The 17,878-nt window shown below is 38.8% G+C and overlaps 1 protein-coding gene across 2 annotated transcripts in view; it reads left to right on the top strand.

The window, feature by feature from the left end:
- The window catches only part of chrna7a (cholinergic receptor, nicotinic, alpha 7a (neuronal)), a 42,263-nt gene that overhangs the window by 15,787 nt on the left and 8,598 nt on the right, over positions 1–17,878 (top strand). For both annotated transcript variants that reach the window (XM_042491473.1, XM_042491464.1), the window contains exons 2-7: positions 1,492–1,631; positions 2,078–2,122; positions 9,030–9,139; positions 11,978–12,057; positions 17,418–17,585; positions 17,675–17,869. In XM_042491473.1, the coding sequence (XP_042347407.1) occupies positions 1,536–1,631; positions 2,078–2,122; positions 9,030–9,139; positions 11,978–12,057; positions 17,418–17,585; positions 17,675–17,869 (694 nt within the window). In that variant the 5' untranslated portion in view covers positions 1,492–1,535. The remainder of the gene's footprint in view (positions 1–1,491; positions 1,632–2,077; positions 2,123–9,029; positions 9,140–11,977; positions 12,058–17,417; positions 17,586–17,674; positions 17,870–17,878) is intronic.

Genomic DNA, 17,878 nt, shown 5'->3' with positions numbered 1-17,878 from the left:
TACTGTAAGATTTTCTAAGATATTCAACATTTCTTGAGGATAAATTCTGATGACTTTGAGCCCCTTTTTATCTCAAATCATTGTGAGGTCAGTATTTCAGTGTGTCCAATACTTCAGTGTATGACCAAATACCTGCAAAACTAATGACATTGCCAGCAGTTTCAGCTGTGCTTTATGTTTAGAGTACACCCACAAATGTTAGCATGTTTTAAAGCTAAATTTAGATGGTAAACCTGGTAAATATTAGGCCTACCCGCCAAACACTTTGAAGTGCACATCACTTCCAACCACTGTCCGTCCTGTCTCAAGGTCCAGTTCACAAAAGATATTGCGCTGACAGTGTTAACACACACATAAACTTTTGCAGTTTGTCTTTTTTTTTGCATTTGATTGCAATTATTCATGTGGCAAAGTAAATGCTGCACAGTAGGCAGAAGCAGGAGAAAAAGAAAACTGATATTTTCAGACCCTCAGCTAAAGGTCCTGACTGACTACCTGCAGAGGCTCTCATCAAAACTTCAGGTAAAAAAATTAAACGTGACAGAGAGGAACTGTATTTGGACTTGAACATTCTAGTCTGTCAGTGCTGTTTATGTTTTCAAATGCACACCTTCATACTGTAAAAAAGATGGCATTGATTTGAGGATAGAAAGAATTTCACTGTAACCGTGGCTGTCAGTGCTGATCTTTTGCAGTGAGGCTGATTTGCATAGAAAGGGGCCAATCTTGCATCAACTGTATGCTTATTACATCATTAAAACATTTTCAGTTTGGGTGCTTCGAGAATTACACGGTTTCTTTTTGTCTTATTTGTGCAGGTGCAGCGGCTGCAAAAGCGATGCATTCCTTGTGTAAATTCGGCCCTGAGTAACAGTGGAAACGTGAGCATGTAGATGATAGCATTTAGCTCAAAGCACTGATGTGCTTAAGTACAGCTTTATAAAGCTGCTAACATGGCTGTAGACTCTTAGTTTTGGTACTTTTTCACCATACTTGTGGATAGCTGCTCATTACTGTGTTTTTTTTCGTCATCAAGGGCCACAGTGTATGAATGTGAGTGAGAATGGGTGAATGATGTTTGTGTTGTAAAGCACTTTGAGTAGTCGCTAAGACTAGAAAAACATGATGTAAATGCAGTCCATTTAGCATTTGCATTGAATAAACCGTCAATTACAAAAAGTTCTTTACTGTGTTACTTTGTCTTTGGATTTTCTATTGGTAAAATTCAGCTCTTTCTCTCTTTTTTTCCAAACAAACTTATTCTGCTTTTGCTATTAAAAAAACAGTTATATAAGACAGACACTGTGCTGAAAAAAGCAGTCATTAAATTGAGTTTATAGTAGAAAAAAGGAAGGTTGTTTGTGCTGTAGGATGGCTATGAAAAAGGGAGTTTGGCAATGAAACTGAAAAGAAGTTGGCAGTATAGTATGTGACTGTGTCAGTCTTTCTCATTTTTATGAAGTGATTCTAAAAGTTTATTTTCTTCTGTAGTTTCTTTTCAAGGGGCTAACCAGCGCAGACTGTATGCAGACCTGATGCGTGACTACAATCCACTGGTGAGACCGGTTAAAAATGACTCCCAGAGTCTCACTGTTAACTTCGGCCTCACCCTCATGCAGATCATGGATGTGGTACGTAAATAATCTCTCACCACACATTATGTAGAGAGGTTTTAAGATAACTCACTCTCTGTGATAATCAGCCATCGTCAGTTAGCGTTAAGATTGTCACCGTCTTCTCAATTCACAGATATTAATCTCATGTAAAATGTTTACTTTTTCACTATGGGTTACATCAATACTAGCATTTTTTTAATTGATCAGGAGTTCTAGTTATCTTTAATGCACAATTACATTTTGGATCATTTAACTGTGTCTTGATGTTTAAATTCAAAGCGTAATTTTTAAACAGTTGGTGCTACAGTCCGTTCCTCTCCATTACCAAAGCCCTGAGAGGTCAAGCTGCTGTGGATGTTAAAGTGTTTTTGTGTAGACTATTTCCTCCTTTGTGGAACTTGAAACTTTGAAAACAATCAATACACACTGTAAAGACATTTTACTTCATAACTTTCTCACAGGATGAGAAGAACCAGATTTTGACAACCAACATTTGGCTTCATCTGGTAAGATTTTTCCTGTTATAATGTATATGAAGTCACAAAAAGCCTTGATACACAACCTTATAGTTAAACTTAGCCTCATGTTACATTTCTCTATTTTTTCTTAATTATTTCATCCATTGTCTATATCTACTTATCCTGTTTACATGGGTGGGTTGTAAAACAATGGGCAGAGGGGTTGTTGTGGGGAGAAGAGACAAACTAATGACTCAGGGCTCCAAGAGGTGGGGGCCCCTCGAAAAGCTTTGAATAAAAAGTTTGGTTTGTTTGCATTTTTAAAAAAAAAAATCCTAGGTAGTTTGTGCCATAATTTTATTAAAATTGGCTTACCGTGATGTCAACGAATGCACATGGTGGGATGATGCAGCACGGTCCTTATGTTTACACAACAGCGCAGACTGGTTCGGAGTAGGCAACAAAGTCACGGATGGTTAGGTTTAGGCAAAAGAGACGCATGGTAAGGTGTGGGGAAAAAACTTCCATACAGGAAGAAAATGAAAAGTAAGGTGTTTGCCCACCCTATAAGTGCACTTTCGCTCCTTATATTATGTTTATACTGTCTGTGTTATTACCTGACGCGGCCCTTCAGGGTTTCATGTGCATGTGACCGGTTCTGTTCGGCGGTGTCTCATCCGCCAGCATATAATGACAATGCTACTGGGTCTATCTGAGAGCATTCTCATCTGACGTCATCCGGTTGGATGCAGTGGTGGCTTTTGGCATCATGCTTGTACGCGTATTTGACGAGTTCAGAGTGAGAACGGGCTAAAAGGACAGGAGGCCCATGGAGACTAGTTATGCATGGGGCCCAGAATTTGGTGCTGCACCCCTGACAATGAGCCCTTGGGCACAAACATGCAGAACCCACCACCTCTCCCACATTAAAGCAAGACGAACAGACTGTGGTGGTTGTGTCTTGTGGTGGTTGTTTTTTTATTTATTGCTTAGCATCTCTTTGTATTTGTCATGCATCTTTTTTTTTGGTTTTTGTTACTTTTGTCTTTTGGTGTGTGTGTTTTTTGTTTTTTTGTCTCGTTGTGGTTGTTTTACCTGTTTTTGTGGTTATTTTGAGAGAGTGCAAAGAGTGTCTCTTTGAAGTTCCTTTGTGTGACCTTTAGTCATATTGAAGCTCTTGGTCTTGGTCAGTAAAAGTCATAGGAGATAGATAGGCCTACATTCACGGTCAGAGGAGCAGCAGGCGTGAAAGAGGCCTAAAGGTCAAGCTGCTCGACCTCTGTTGCAACTATAGTTCATCTATTGTCTCCCAGCTCTGGTGGAGGCGCACAGCTACCCGGATAGGAGACACCGGCTGACTCTGTTTCTAAAGCAAGCAAGGTTAGAGGAAGACAGATTGCCCCGTTGCCCTAACTCTGTAGATTTACTGCCTTCTCTTTATTTGTCACAGATATGACAGGTGAAGTGATTTCAGGGTGAGCATACGTGTTTGTTCAAAGTCACTGACCAATAGAATCTTCAGGTTCAGAATAACGTTTTTGGGAATATGAAGTTATTCTTTTGGGAAAACAGAGTAAAATTTAAAGATGAACACCCTCAAAAGGACAGCATAAACTGTGTTACACTGTATGTTCAGTTCAGCTGTGATTCTCCTCGTTCGAGTCTTCATTGTGTGTAATCCACTGAAGTCTCCTGCAGTCTTCTTCAGCTAAACCATCCACTCTGGCATTTTTTAATGATCACTTTGCTTCTTTGTGGTCATTTTTAGTCTCTCTCTCTGGGCAGTAAGTGTTAATTTAAGTGATGTTTTGCAAGTGAAGTCCAGGGGGGGCCCTATCTTTTTCGGCCCCTGGGCTTGAGCCCAGTAGGCCTGTTCAGTTCAGTTGTGTGTGGTCACAGGATGCTGGAGTCTGTCTGAGCATGTTTTTATTCAGTGGTTCTGTGTCAGAGTTTGTGACAGATTTTGGCTGTGACTTTCTGAAGTCCTTACAGCTACAACATGATTCCAAAAAGCGAGGCGCAAAGTCCACCGGAAAGCCCGCCCGTTTATATTCCCAACTCGTCAGATAACTGCTGCTTGGTCAGTAATTTGGGCATCGATTGAGGTGGTCGATACAAAAAGGCACCTCTCCAGCAGTATTATATGCCGCTGCTAGTATTTTTTTTTTTTTTTCCAAATTATGTTTATTGGCTTTTTTTGTTTGTTTTGTTCAGTTGGAATCAACAGGACAAACATTCACAAACCCAAGCCCTCCCATCCCACATAACAAAATCTTTCTCTGCAAAAGAAAAAAACTTGTGATGTTTTTTGAAAGATCTAAGAGACTGTCCATTTCCTGTGAAAATGATGGAAGTGTATTTTGAAAAGACACAATGCATGTAACAGGTTTAAATTAACAGTCTGTCCTGCAATGCCAACAACAGACACAGGACACCTCACACTTTATATGTGGACATGAAAGTCCACTGTTCAAGTGATGATATTTGATGAGCTGAGATGAGAATGTGTTGAAAAAACACAAATTGTGATTTTTAAACCGCCATTTATGATTAAACAGACAAGATATAGCATGTTAATGAGTTAACTTTAGAGGTGCTGGTAAATAGATTTTGTTACCTGTGGACAGAGCCAGGCTCGCTGTTTCCCCCGTTTCCAGTCTTAATGCAAAGCTAAGCTAAATGCCTGCTGAAGTGTTCCCTCATATTTTCTGTACAAACATAAGAGTGGCATCAACCTTTTCATCTAACTGTCTTGAAGAATATAAATACACATTTTTCCCCTTATTGTCAAACTGTACCTTAAACGTAAGCCTTTAACCTGGTATTTGGTTTGTTGATCTAATCACAATAAATGTGTAGTTATTATCTTTTATCTTTTTATTATCGTTTATCACAGTCCAGTCTTTTCCTTTTCACCTTCCACGGGGGCAAAGCGTTTCCTTCTTCTCCGTGCAGTGAGATGAAGTGTATGAACATAGATGTTTTATCGCAGCCTATCCATTGTGTGACACTAGTTCCCTGCTGCTGCACTGTCAGCAAGCTGTATCAAGGCTGTATGGTCTGTTTTAAATCACCCCGTGGAATCACAGCAGCGGTCTCATTCAATCTTTCCCCACTCCACACCCGGCACAATCGACTCCGGCTCTCAAACACGAGATAGCGCAGACAGAATCCACAGTATCTACCGTCTGTTAGCGCCGATCCAGCATATGTCTGCTCACACTCACTCAACTTGTATGGACTCCAGGAAAGAAAGTTTAAATGTCCTTAAGATGCATTTATTTCTGAAAGTGACTTTGAGACATTGAAGATGGTTCTGTAAGATTAAAAAACTCAGTCATGCTTTGCCAGAGAGTAGTAATTATATGATTTTTAACTGCTTCAGGTTGGTGTCAGAATGAACAAATTACAAATGCACTGACAATTGTAGCACTTACAGCATAATGGCATAATGAGTGGCCTCAATTCTGGTTGTAGACACCAAGTTAGGGTTTTGATATGGACAACTCAAATTATTATGTATTTCTCTTTTGCCCAATACACTTTTTTATTTAAACAAGCTGCCCTATGGGGTCATCAGTGTGTTTAATTTTAAGTGGTTTAATGGAGTAGTTTAATATTTTGAGAAATATGCGCTGTTGTTGGGAGTTAATGAAAAAGATAAATACAGCTCTCATATTTGTCTGGTAAATATAAAGCACTTTAGCTGAGCACAATGACTGGAAACAGGGGGGACATCTACCCTAGCTCTGTTTGAAGGCAAATCCACGTACAAGCATCACTAAAGGCCCAGACACAACAAACTGACAAAAAAAAAACTAGCAGTGAAATGTCAAAATATTCATTAACACAATCAAAAGAATGGCAAAGTAGAAGCTGATGGAAATATCGAAGTAAGTGACTGATATCAGTGTTTTGGTTAGTAAGAGCAGCAAGTTGGTGACTCATGAAAATGCACTTTATCGAGCTGTATGGATGATTCCTGCCTCCCTCAGTCTGTTTCACTCTGGCTTTATTAGCAGCTGACCTTTATACATCTCCATGCTGACCACAGCCACTGTTTGAATGCCATGATGGTTTGAATTCATTAAAACTGAATTAAAGATCTGATTGGAAAAAAACTCATAAAAAAGCCATTTCGTCCAGATGTTAAGAAATAATGATATGATGTTTTAGCCACATCACCCAGCTGTACCAGTTTACATTACTGAGCTGGAACTCAGCCAAACACATCATGTGTGCACATCTGTTGTGGGTCCATATCAAAGAGTCAAATAATGTGAAAGATTCAGTTTTCTAGTCATGTCTCACGACTTTTGATTCACAGAAATTGTGCAGTTTCACTCTAAATAATAATCAGTAAAACAAGTCAGCCACAGCATGTGTTTAATGGCTCTCTGTGATACTGGAGTCGTGGTCCAGACTGATCTCAACATATAATGGATGGATTGCCATGAAATTTCATACAGACAACTATTCAGAGAAGGGAAATCATATCCTCCAACACCACCAGCAGGTTAGTGTCTTCACATATTGAAATGAATCATACTGAATTTGGTGATCTTTTGACTTTTCCTCTCCCAACAACTGAATGCCACAACATTTCCTACACACATAAAGGTTGAATTTTAATAACTTTTCGTGTAGTTCATAATCAGTTCAAAATTTTAAATTGTCCAGCACTTTATTTATATTTACTAAAACCTGGAAAATGAAAAGCATTCGCATCAATCTTTGTTATTCTTTTCATTTCATGCTAATTAGTACATTGGCACGTTAACATGTTAAAAGGGACCTACGCTTTTCTGTGTTTTCTGTCATACATCTAATATTACAGTGATGGATGTTCATATTGAATGTGGCCAAAGTTCCAAATAATGAATTAAACATTGCAAAAGTAATCCCTGTGAGTTAAAACCTCAGGCTATAGACTGCTCTGAATACTCTGTGGACAACACTTTTCCTGCTTTTGAGACAAGCTGTTGTCAGCTCATGACGTATTCCTTTATATGCTCATCTGCTCCAGGGATGCTGCTTTGGGATGCCTACACTGCTGCATGTTGCTACATGCTAGAGGTTGACAGATTATCAACCTGGCAAGTTATCGTGGCTGATATTTGGTATTTTGCAGATTATCTATATCAGTGTTTTATTTGAATAATTGCTGATAAAATCTCATTAACTACTAATAACTGGTATCAGCCCTGAAAAACTAATATCAGTCAATCCCTAAATACATGCTACTGTCAGGGAAGCATGTTAACTTGGTTTTATTGGTGGTTTTTAATGGGAGAATGTCATACAACATTATAGTCATTCCCCGGTTGTAAGTACACTGCTTTCAGCTGCTATATACTAGCTTTAGGGAACCATGCAATCTTGATTTCCAATGCTGTTTATTTCGCCCTGATCTGGGATCACATTCCTACTGGAACATCTTCAGTTGTGTTTTGAAGCTTTTGTTAGTGATATTTCACAGTAAGAAGTATCACTGTTCATCCATTACAGTTGCAGAGATGTTGAGGACCTGGAACCACTGACTATTTGAGAGCAGACTAGACTTTTTTGGGAGAGGGGCATTAAAGAGACCATCAAAGGGTGAATACAGTTGTACCAGTGCAATTAGCATGTGAACATGTTCCAATAGAAGTCCAAAATACTAGTATGAACCTGAAATCCAGCATAATAGGTCTTCACTCTTGGTCTTGTTTGATGACACACTGTAAACATAAAGCGTTTTGAATAACATATTATTACAATGACATTTGATTTGACATCCAAGTGCAATGAATGCTTCTTCTCTGCACTTATATCCACAAGACATGACTGGTTAACATCTTCTGTCTGTGCCCATACAAGAAATACAGTTATGTGTCTGACTATAAGATGAAATCTACTAGCTGCAGGCAATTTATGCGTTTTGTTTGACACTCTAGTTTTATAATATGCAGTGCTGTATATTTCATGCTGTTTGAATTGCAAAAAAGCAATGTTCCTTGGAAATTCAAAAAATCCTATTTCTCCCCAGATGTCACTCAAACCTGGCCAGAGACTGAACACAATTCCTAGCATGTCACTGCACAGCTGCTGTCACATACATTTATATTACCCATTATAGCAACTGTCACTGCCACTAGAAAAAACACACTAGTGTTACAGTAAATCCCAGGTTGAGCTTTCAAACACCAAACAGAGAGCTCCATACAGTTTTAACCCTTTGAAACCCGGATCGGCATTCTTGTGCTGCATTCAGAAGCCTTTCACAAGCATTTAAACCCGTGAAACATGGGCAAATTGGTTTGATTTCTTTCAGAAACAAGGGGAAAATAAATCAGCAACTTGGCATGAACCATAAATTTCAAAAATTAGTAAAAGGTGACAGGAAAATGATCAGAAGATTAGCACACAAAAAAGAGAGAAAGACAGAATCATTAGAAAATTACCAAATAACTAATGGAAATATCAAGAAAATTAGATTTATAATTATCATGATTATTTATTTAAGATTAGGTTATAGAAAAAAATGTTTTTATAAATTATATTTATTTTATTTTTAACACCTTTTCCAGGTATTTTCCTGTTTTGACTCTTTTAGTTGCATTTTTGCTTCTAAGCTAAATGTTCTTGAGAGAAATGTATTTTTTATTTTTGACCATGTGTAATCTCAGATCGAGAAAAGATGTATTGCACCAGATATGGCTTTTAGCTAATGTCCATCTGCAGTCCCTATGGCAGGTAGATACAAGTACAATATACATTAGGAAGGTTAAGTAAACTTAAGTCAGTACACATAAAGACATTATATGAAAGAGCATTATAACAGTACAAAATACAAACACAAAAATCTAGCCAAGTCGCTTAGGCTTCAAAGGGTTAAAGGATGTGTTGAAGATATGTATGTGAAATGAAAAAAAAAAAGAAAATGAAAAGTACATTATGTTTCTGTATCTCGCAGTACTGGGATGATTGTTACCTCCAGTGGAATACATCAGAGTATCCAGGTGTGACCAGTGTGAGATTTCCTGACCATCTCATTTGGAAGCCAGACATTCTGCTGTATAACAGGTAGGTATTGTAAGGACAGATCCGCAGGGTGCTGCACTGTAATTGGATATGCATGGTGTCAGACTCAGCATGCATGCATTGTCCTCTGCACAATATAACAGGGGGATCTCTGGAGGGACGATGCCTTTTTGGATTTTTGGATTCCAGTATTAAAAAACGAGATTGTTACAATGACACCGGCTGTGATATTAGACACAGCTGAAATGACTTTTTGGAGGCATAAAGGGATAACTGGTTTTGGCTCCGATCTTTTACTGAAAATATGCAATTAAGGAAAACATTGGGCTAGACAGACTGTCCAGACCAGCGTCACACGCAGATTACTACAGAAAAAACTGTTTGCTTTTAATAACTAAATGCTTTGTGAATGAATTTGCACGTCAGTGCATGAAAGTTTGAATAATTAAATGAAACTTTTCCTTTCTAATTTTAAAGGACTGCTTTGCTTTAAATAAGGCTTTGTTCTCTAAATTCATTTTTTTGACTACTAAATTTTTTATTTTTTTGTGCTCTTTTTTGACAGCAGGAACTGTAGTCCCATGGTGTGACAGTCTTTTTTTTTTCTCTCAGTTGACATTTTTGTGAAATCTGCTCCACAAATGGAGCAGAAAAGAAAGTCTCAGAGAGAAGTTTAGGGTTGCAGGTTTTTGGTAATGACAAAATCTCACAAACATGTGCCTACTCATTAGCAGGTTGCATTCATAAAGTTGAAACCAGTTCTTAAAGACAAGTTTGTGCTGTTAACGGCCCAGGAACCACATTTGTGTGTTTTGCAGCATAAATGAAATCGCCAGAAGCAAAAAGCTTTGTTTTGCTTTACACAAACTACGTTGCAGTTGCACAACTTAAACGTCACAACTACAAACACTGTAAAAACATGTTAAAACATGATCGAAAAATATCAGATAGACAGATAAATCTACAAGTTAGAGTGCGACTCTATAAAGCTATAAAGGCGGACACGTGGGATTAATGAGTTTCTGTGTCTGGTGTGATGACGTCTAACGTACTTCGACAAACACTGTAGTCCCATTTAACCACTTGTTAGCAACCACCTTTTTTAAGATGAGTAAAACCTTAAAAGTTCTAAAATCGGGTTTAAGCAGATTTATATTATGTTGCAGAACAAAACGTCTCAACATCTTTAGCCTGTGTTAACCATAGACCTTATTTAAGGCATTTTACTGAAAACCCATTCAAAAAACCTATAGACTTTAAGACGAGGGAACTGGAAGTGCTAAAAGGCTAACGGACCTCCGCGTTTTAGGACTCATTGCTTTTCACTTTATCAATTTTAGGCAATTTCCCCTCAGGGATCAATAAAGTCTTTCTGCTTCTGATTTTATTGGCTTGGCATCATTGCAGACAGATAGTGCCTTTCCTCTGGCTTCCCCTGGTTAACACCATTAGCTCTGTCGGCATTTTGGCTGTCGTTTAGCACTGTTAGGGAGTTAGCACTGTCAGCTGCTAGCCGCTAGGTTAGCCACCTCCATATTGAGAACCAAGACAACTCGTATACTCTGAATTTCACATTCAGCCCCTTTGAAGAGGAGAGGGCATATGACAGCATGTACCTTTTTTATGTTCTTTAAAATAAATTCCAAAATAAAATAGGACAGACTACAACTTTATTTCACACCAGAGTGGAGCATCGCCTTGAGCTTAGCAGAACATAAAAGCCACCTGAATCAAATAAATATATTCAGGTGGCTACATGTCAGAACATGCTGAAATATTCAGGCTTCTGCTCTGGTTTCATGGGGTCTGGAAACCATCAGACCCCATGTTATTACAGGACTTATTCAGAATATCCTGCAGAGAGATCCACAGAGAGAAAATGAAAGATAGATACCAAATTACCAAATACCAAATTTAAACAAAACTAATTCATTTTGGAACAATTCATTAAAACTGAATTAAATACATATACATAAATACAATCTGAATATCCCTCACTTTCAAAACTAAACAGTTGAGTCTGGTAAAATCATGTTCATAAAGTGTATTTTTTTGTTGTTAAATTCAATGCAAGAGTAAAGGGTCAATCAGAAACGTTACTATAGTGCCTCATTGATGGGTTCATCCTGTTAGATAAGCTGTTTATCAAAGAGGAACGTTACACTTCAAGGTTAGTGGTGCTCTGCAGTTGAAATATATTCAGTACAGTCTAGACGAGAGCTTCGGAGCAATACATCATTGAGACAAATGAATAAATTTGTATACAAAAGATGGGAGAAAAAGCATTTTATTATATGTCCCTAATGGAAAATGCCATCCATATCACCATTAATCAATCTGTAAAAGAAAGATCTGTACAAATCACATTAGAGGCACTCTACTCTCCCATCGACTAATGAGGGAAAACGAATTGTACTTCATTTGTCATTGTCCCTCTGAGTAAAGCCTTGATTTGAGACTCTTTGAATTAGATGCTGCTGCAAGTTAAGTTTTTTCTCCTCTCTTTCAACTTCAGCTCAACTATGCCTCAACCTCTGGGGAGTTCATTTGGAGGGAGTGAATTGTGGGTAGCAGGGGAGAATGAGGGTAACCACTGAATAACCATCTCCAGGGAATAGTTGCGTCAGTTGTGACTCCGCGTGTGCTGTGTACCTGCTGCAATAACGAGCTGGAGAAATATTTGTATTTTCCAACCACAGCTGTTCGGCTCGCTGTTTGTGGCTCATCCAAATTTAATGTTGCATCCTCATAATAAATAGCGGTTCTTGCAAAGGTTACATCAGTGATATGAATTTATTCAAATGTTTTTCACTGAAGCTCCTTTTTGACTACAGATAACTCTGCAGTAAATGCTGATGTAGCTGCATGTTTTGTCCACAGTGCTGATGAAAGATTTGATGCCACTTTCCACACCAACATTTTGGTCAACCATTCAGGCGGCTGTTCCTACTTACCTCCAGGTAAGAGTTATAATCTCGGTCAGCTCTGACACAGAAACAGAAAGTTTACTCTTTGGAAAGGTTAGATGTTAGATGTTAGATGTTCGATCATTGCTCCCTTCCCCTGATGTTGTTCCGCACATGAAAATATTTTGAAATAGTCACACATTTTGTTTGTTTTTGGTAAAACCTGCTAAACAAATGCCAAATTTAAACATGTTGGCTAAGAACACAAATTTAAACATGTTACAAAAATAAAGGGAATTGGCACTTCAGGATAAAAGTTTTGTGCTGGAAATTCACTGTAAAAATAAAGTGTGTCAAAATAAAGTGTGTTTTTGGACAAACTTGAGAACATGATCACGAGTCACTTTTGGTCCATTCAGAATGGACCTGTGACCCACTTTTGGACCACAACCCACTAATTGGAAACCACTGTGCTACTCAATGATATCAAAGGAAAGACATGCTATTTCTTAAACAAAGTACATAGTTAAACCTTTTTTTTTTTTTTTACCTCCAGAGTCTAAAACAGAATGCACATAGGAAAGAAGTTTGTGAAAATTACATGTAATGTTATGTGAAGTAGTGATAATCTCTGGATCACACATGGTTTTGTGGTTGGCTTAGTGTACAATTATGAATTATTCTGACTATGGCATGTCAAAAAGACAATAAAAACATTCTTTTGTATCCGTCCGTCAATTTTCACATAATTATCCAGTTGTGGGGGTAGCAGGTTTTGCAAGGTATTCCAGATGTCCCACTTCCCAGCATCATTTTCTAGCTTTTCCTTGGTGATCTTGAGGCATCCTCACACCAGATGAAATATATGATTCTTCCAGCGTGTTCTGGGGATACCCCAGGGCCTCTCACCAGTCAAGGGGACATATCTTGAAAACATCAGGAGTCTCCAGCCATCCTGATCAGATGCTTAAACCACCTCAATAGACTCTTTCCCACACAAAGTAGCAGCAGCTCTACTCAGAGCTCCTCCTGGATGTTTGAGCTCCTCACCCTATCTCTAAGGCTGAGCCCAGCCAGGACACGGAGGAAACTCATTTCGGCAGCTTGTATGCCAGATCTCATTCTTTCGGTCACTACCCAAAGTTCATGTCCACAGGTGAAGGTCAGAATGGAGATGGACTTGTTTATCAAAAATTTTCCCTTCTGGCTCAACACACTTTTCACCACAGCTGTCCGTTAAAATGTCTGCATCACTGCTAAGCTGCAGCACACCACCTGTCCAACTGAACTCAGCTCAGTTGCCAGAAAAAATGGCATTGTATGTTTCTCTAAGCCACGGATATATATGAACATTATTATATAGCGGACACTTTACGTTTAAACAACGCTGTGGTTAATGTGGTAAGTTCATATGCGAAAACCATATGAAAAGATCACGTTTTGGATTAAGATTCCCAATTTGGGGGGCAAAATCCCATCTAGAAAGGCAGCGATGTCTCTGTAAACCAACCATTTTTCATACCGCTATCTCCGTTTGAAACATAGTGACAGGTGGCTTAAAAACACCCATGTTTGGTGACTAAAAAGCCGCTGAAAACACAGTAATGACTCACTAAAAAAACGGTTTTGTTGTTTGTTGGTTTCGAACATTGGTCTATAGCTCAGCAGGAGTTTTGTGTCAGAGCATCCACAAAGTCAGCTCATATAATACAACTCTGTAGAAACTTTGATACATATGAAATTTGTAAGTTTAATGTATTTGTGGTTTGCAGTAAACTAAAATGACAGCATTTTCTTCTGGTGATGGGCTGTTGAGCTCTGTTTGCTCAGGCTGTAACTCCCTCCCAAATCTCATTGTTTAATAGTTTGTATCAAAACTTTTATGGAAAAATACATGAATCAAAAACCACTAGAATTCAGGGAACAGTAGTGAAGATGAGGTATCATTGTTTTATCATGGCTTAATTAAATGCAAACACACCAAACCACATTTAGTAACTGTCAGCCTTTTTTATTCTTTTTTTTTTCATAAAAAAATATGAATTGTATAATTTACAAAAAAAGAAGAAGCTTTAGTTCCCATTAGAGGCGCATTTATCAAACAGACACAATCATCTTTCTGATTTTATAAAACTGACAATCAGCAGACTCCTATTATTGTGCTGTGTAAACATGATAAACTGTGTAAACACTGCTGGATTTTCTTCTGGGGATTTCCACTGTCAATGAGAAAAACAGCAGCTGCTGCGCAGTTTTCATGAATCACAGCTTTGAATAAACTCCCAGTCTTGGCAGAAATCCAAAATACTGATTGATTATGTCAAAATGTTGCTCTAATAATCAGGTTGTTGAAATGGTTTTCATTTTAGGAACTATATATGTGCCTTTTCTTGCCAGGAATTAGCTGAAAAGATTGACTCCACTGTCATGTCTTTGCTTATTTTAGCTTAGCATAAAAACTGAAAACAGATGAAACAGTCCGGCTCTGTCTAAAGGTATAAAAATCTGACTGCTAGCACCTCTAAAGTTCACTAATCAACACATTTTATCTTGTTTGTTTAATCCATGTAAAACCAAAGTGTAGAACAACAAGTTCTGGTTTTACGGAGGTTTACATGGCAGACTATTTCTTGGCCGGGAGCAGTGACTTGTTGGTTTTACACTGTGGTTTCTGAAAAGACTAAACAAACAAGAATAATACATGTTAAGTAGTGAATTTAAGAGGTGCTGGTAGTTTAATTTCCCTGTTTGCTGTCTCCCTACCATTTCCAGTCTTTATGCTAAGCTAATGTGGTGCACAGACATGGACTGCCAACGTCAAGAACTAATTTTCCTTAAAAACCTTTGAAAGGAAATTATCATTACATTTACTTCATTATATATAGCTGAAACACACATACACTTATCATAATTTTTTCTTTTTCTTTGTTCCCCATGATGTGCCTGGTGAGCCTGGGAGATCCGTTGTAAAAGCCTTTAGCTTCTTGACCTCACCTGACATATTCCTTATTTTTATCATCTGGATTTTATGCAGCTTTATGCATGCAAATTAAAAAAAATGTGTGCTGGCTGAAGCTTCATGTTTAATGGAAAGATACAAAAGTGATGCTCATCTAAATCTTGGGAAGGAAGCCAATAAGTGTATTTCCCCAAATAGCTGAACTGTTGCTACAATCTCTTTGTGTTTTTAAATGGTCTTATCCCAGTTACAGTTATTTAAAGTCAAATACTCCCGAAACACAGATCCATCATGATCAGACTCTTACTGACGTTTTGAACAGTGATGCAGTTTTCCTAAACAAGCCCCTACTGTCCCACAACTGCTGGACTGTGCGTCTTAACAGTAAAACCGTTAACCAATTTATACACACGCACACACATGCACACAACACGCACACGCACACGCACACACACACACATACACATACTCACACTCACACTCACGCACGAGAACACATTAAAACAGACGGCCTTCCTGTCACAGCTGGTGTTTACTGCTCTCCCTGGCACGCTCTTCTTCCCCCCTTTTTCTCCTCTTACCCCGCAAAAGCGCTGGCCCGCCTCGCCGCAGCATCTTAATCAATACCGTCGTAAATGGCTCCATCATTGAATTTCTTCTGGATTGATTGCCTCTGTCACAAGCAAATTGCCTCTCAACTTTGTTCCAAATGAACCCTCACTGAATGCCACATTGGCGCAAAATAGCCATTCGCCGCTTGAGCTCAACACAAATGCATTAAATGAGTAAAACTGTATGCAGATGTGACCTCGACAGCCAAATCATTTCCAGATAACTTGTCTTTGTCACTGAGTGTCAATGCAGTAAATGGCATTCGCTCTTTTTCTCTGCTCTCCATCTCTATTCATTCCCCGCTGATGACACCGAGAGAGAGGAGAGACCTTGTTTACTGCCGACGTTTCATATCTTTCTTAAATATGGATGGAAATTAGTTTGGTGCCTTCCTCTCCTGAAGGATTACTGGCCACTTTCATCTCATTGTCATATTGGATTTTTATATTCTCGTTAAGATGGATGGCACTTGGGCTTCATATCTCGTTGGAGTAAAACCTCTCTTGATGCCTCTCTAGCTGTTTGGCGCTGTCATTTCTTTTCCAATCTCCCTCTGCTTCCTTTATTCAAGAGTAGTTGAATATGCTCTCCATCAGAGCTCTGATTATCACTCCATCAGTTTCTGTCGCTCTCAGCAGCTGTCCGCAGGTGAAGTATATCACATATCAGATCCAGTAGTGTATCCAGACTTTTTTTTTTTTTACTGGGGTGGCCAAAATGGGACATTAATTTATGCTGGGGTGGCATTAAGGACGAACGCTGCTGTGGGCACACATAGCTTTAATCAACATAAACATCATTTTTGTCCACAGTACCCAAACCTACTTTAATTACTAACATCGCCGGGTCTTACATTCATCTTTATAGTTTAAAAAATAAATAAGCTGATCAATCATGACACAACAGAGAGAGACACCACACAAATGTAAAATAATGCTTCCATACTTTATACTTTATATTTTACTTTAACAATATTATTCCTCAAAAAGTGAATAGTACAACAGCAAGTATAAAGTGCCAAAAGCATAAAATAAACAAGCCTGTGTGACTGAACTTGTGAACAGTTGCATCAACTTATTTGTCTGTAAAATTAGTCAAGTCTGGACAATATTCTGGCACATTACTGCCTCTCAGGTTTAAGCTTTCACACCTACCCTGTTTGGTTCAGTTTGTTTGGGCTGGTGTAAGAGCTCTCAATTAATCTGTGGTGCGGACCAAACAACCAGACCGAGACCGTGTGAAAAGAGGGGTCTCAGTCTACTTCTAAGGGGACCCTGGTGCCATTTGTGGTGTGATTAAAAAAAAGGAACCAGCCTCAGGACTTTATGATAGAAAACATGTGATTGTAGCTTAATTTCCACAGCTAAACCAATCATAAATCCATGTACTGATCGTGAAATCTTTCCACAATCTCATAATTGATCCTGATAAAGGCCAGTGCTGCCGCTATGGGTCTGCGTAGCAGCGAGGGCATGCTTTTAAGTTATTATTAGTTATTAATACAGTATGATGCCTTCCATCTTAAGTTTTTCAAAACTTATTATTAAAACATACCTGTGTTCAACAACATGACAGGAATACTTGATTAACGACTTGCAGCAGGTGATGCAAACGTGTGCCTCTGTAGAGCCTCCCGCAACTGCTGAGAAATGCCTGTGCTATAGTTCTTCTGTAGTGGAACATATATGCAGAGTTTATAAAGTTTTGGGATTTTTCTTCTGTAATGTGTGAGCATAACAATGAAGCAATTACAATAGTGCACCCACAGAGACCCTGATAACATTTGATTGATTTGCTTTTTGCTTCAAGTCTTTCTTTGATCCGTCTTTTTTCACCACAACAGGGATCTTCAAGAGCACCTGCCACATCGACGTGCGCTGGTTCCCCTTTGATGTCCAGAGATGCGACCTGAAGTTTGGCTCCTGGACATACGGAGGCTGGTCTCTGGACTTGAAGATGGTGGAGGCGGATATCAGCAGCTACATCGCCAACGGAGAGTGGGATCTTGTCGGTCTGTAGTAAAATTCAAAATGACAGTTTCTCTGCAACTTTTCACTCAGTTTCTGCCAGAGTAAACTGTTCTTGTTTTTGGTCTCTCAGAGGTTCCAGGGCAGAAAAACGATCGTTATTATGACTGCTGCATGGAGCCGTACCCTGATGTCACATTCACTGTCGTGATGCGGAGACGGACCCTCTACTACGGCCTCAACCTGCTCATCCCGTGTGTCCTGATCTCCACTTTGGCCCTGCTCGTCTTCCTTCTGCCTGCTGACTCTGGAGAGAAGATCTCACTGGGTTAGAAAC

Source organism: Plectropomus leopardus, chromosome 1, assembly GCF_008729295.1.
Source record: "Plectropomus leopardus isolate mb chromosome 1, YSFRI_Pleo_2.0, whole genome shotgun sequence".
NCBI lineage: Eukaryota > Metazoa > Chordata > Actinopteri > Perciformes > Serranidae > Plectropomus > Plectropomus leopardus.
The sequence above is the reverse complement of the archived record's forward strand: the minus strand, read 5'-3'. Positions and strand labels throughout refer to the sequence as shown.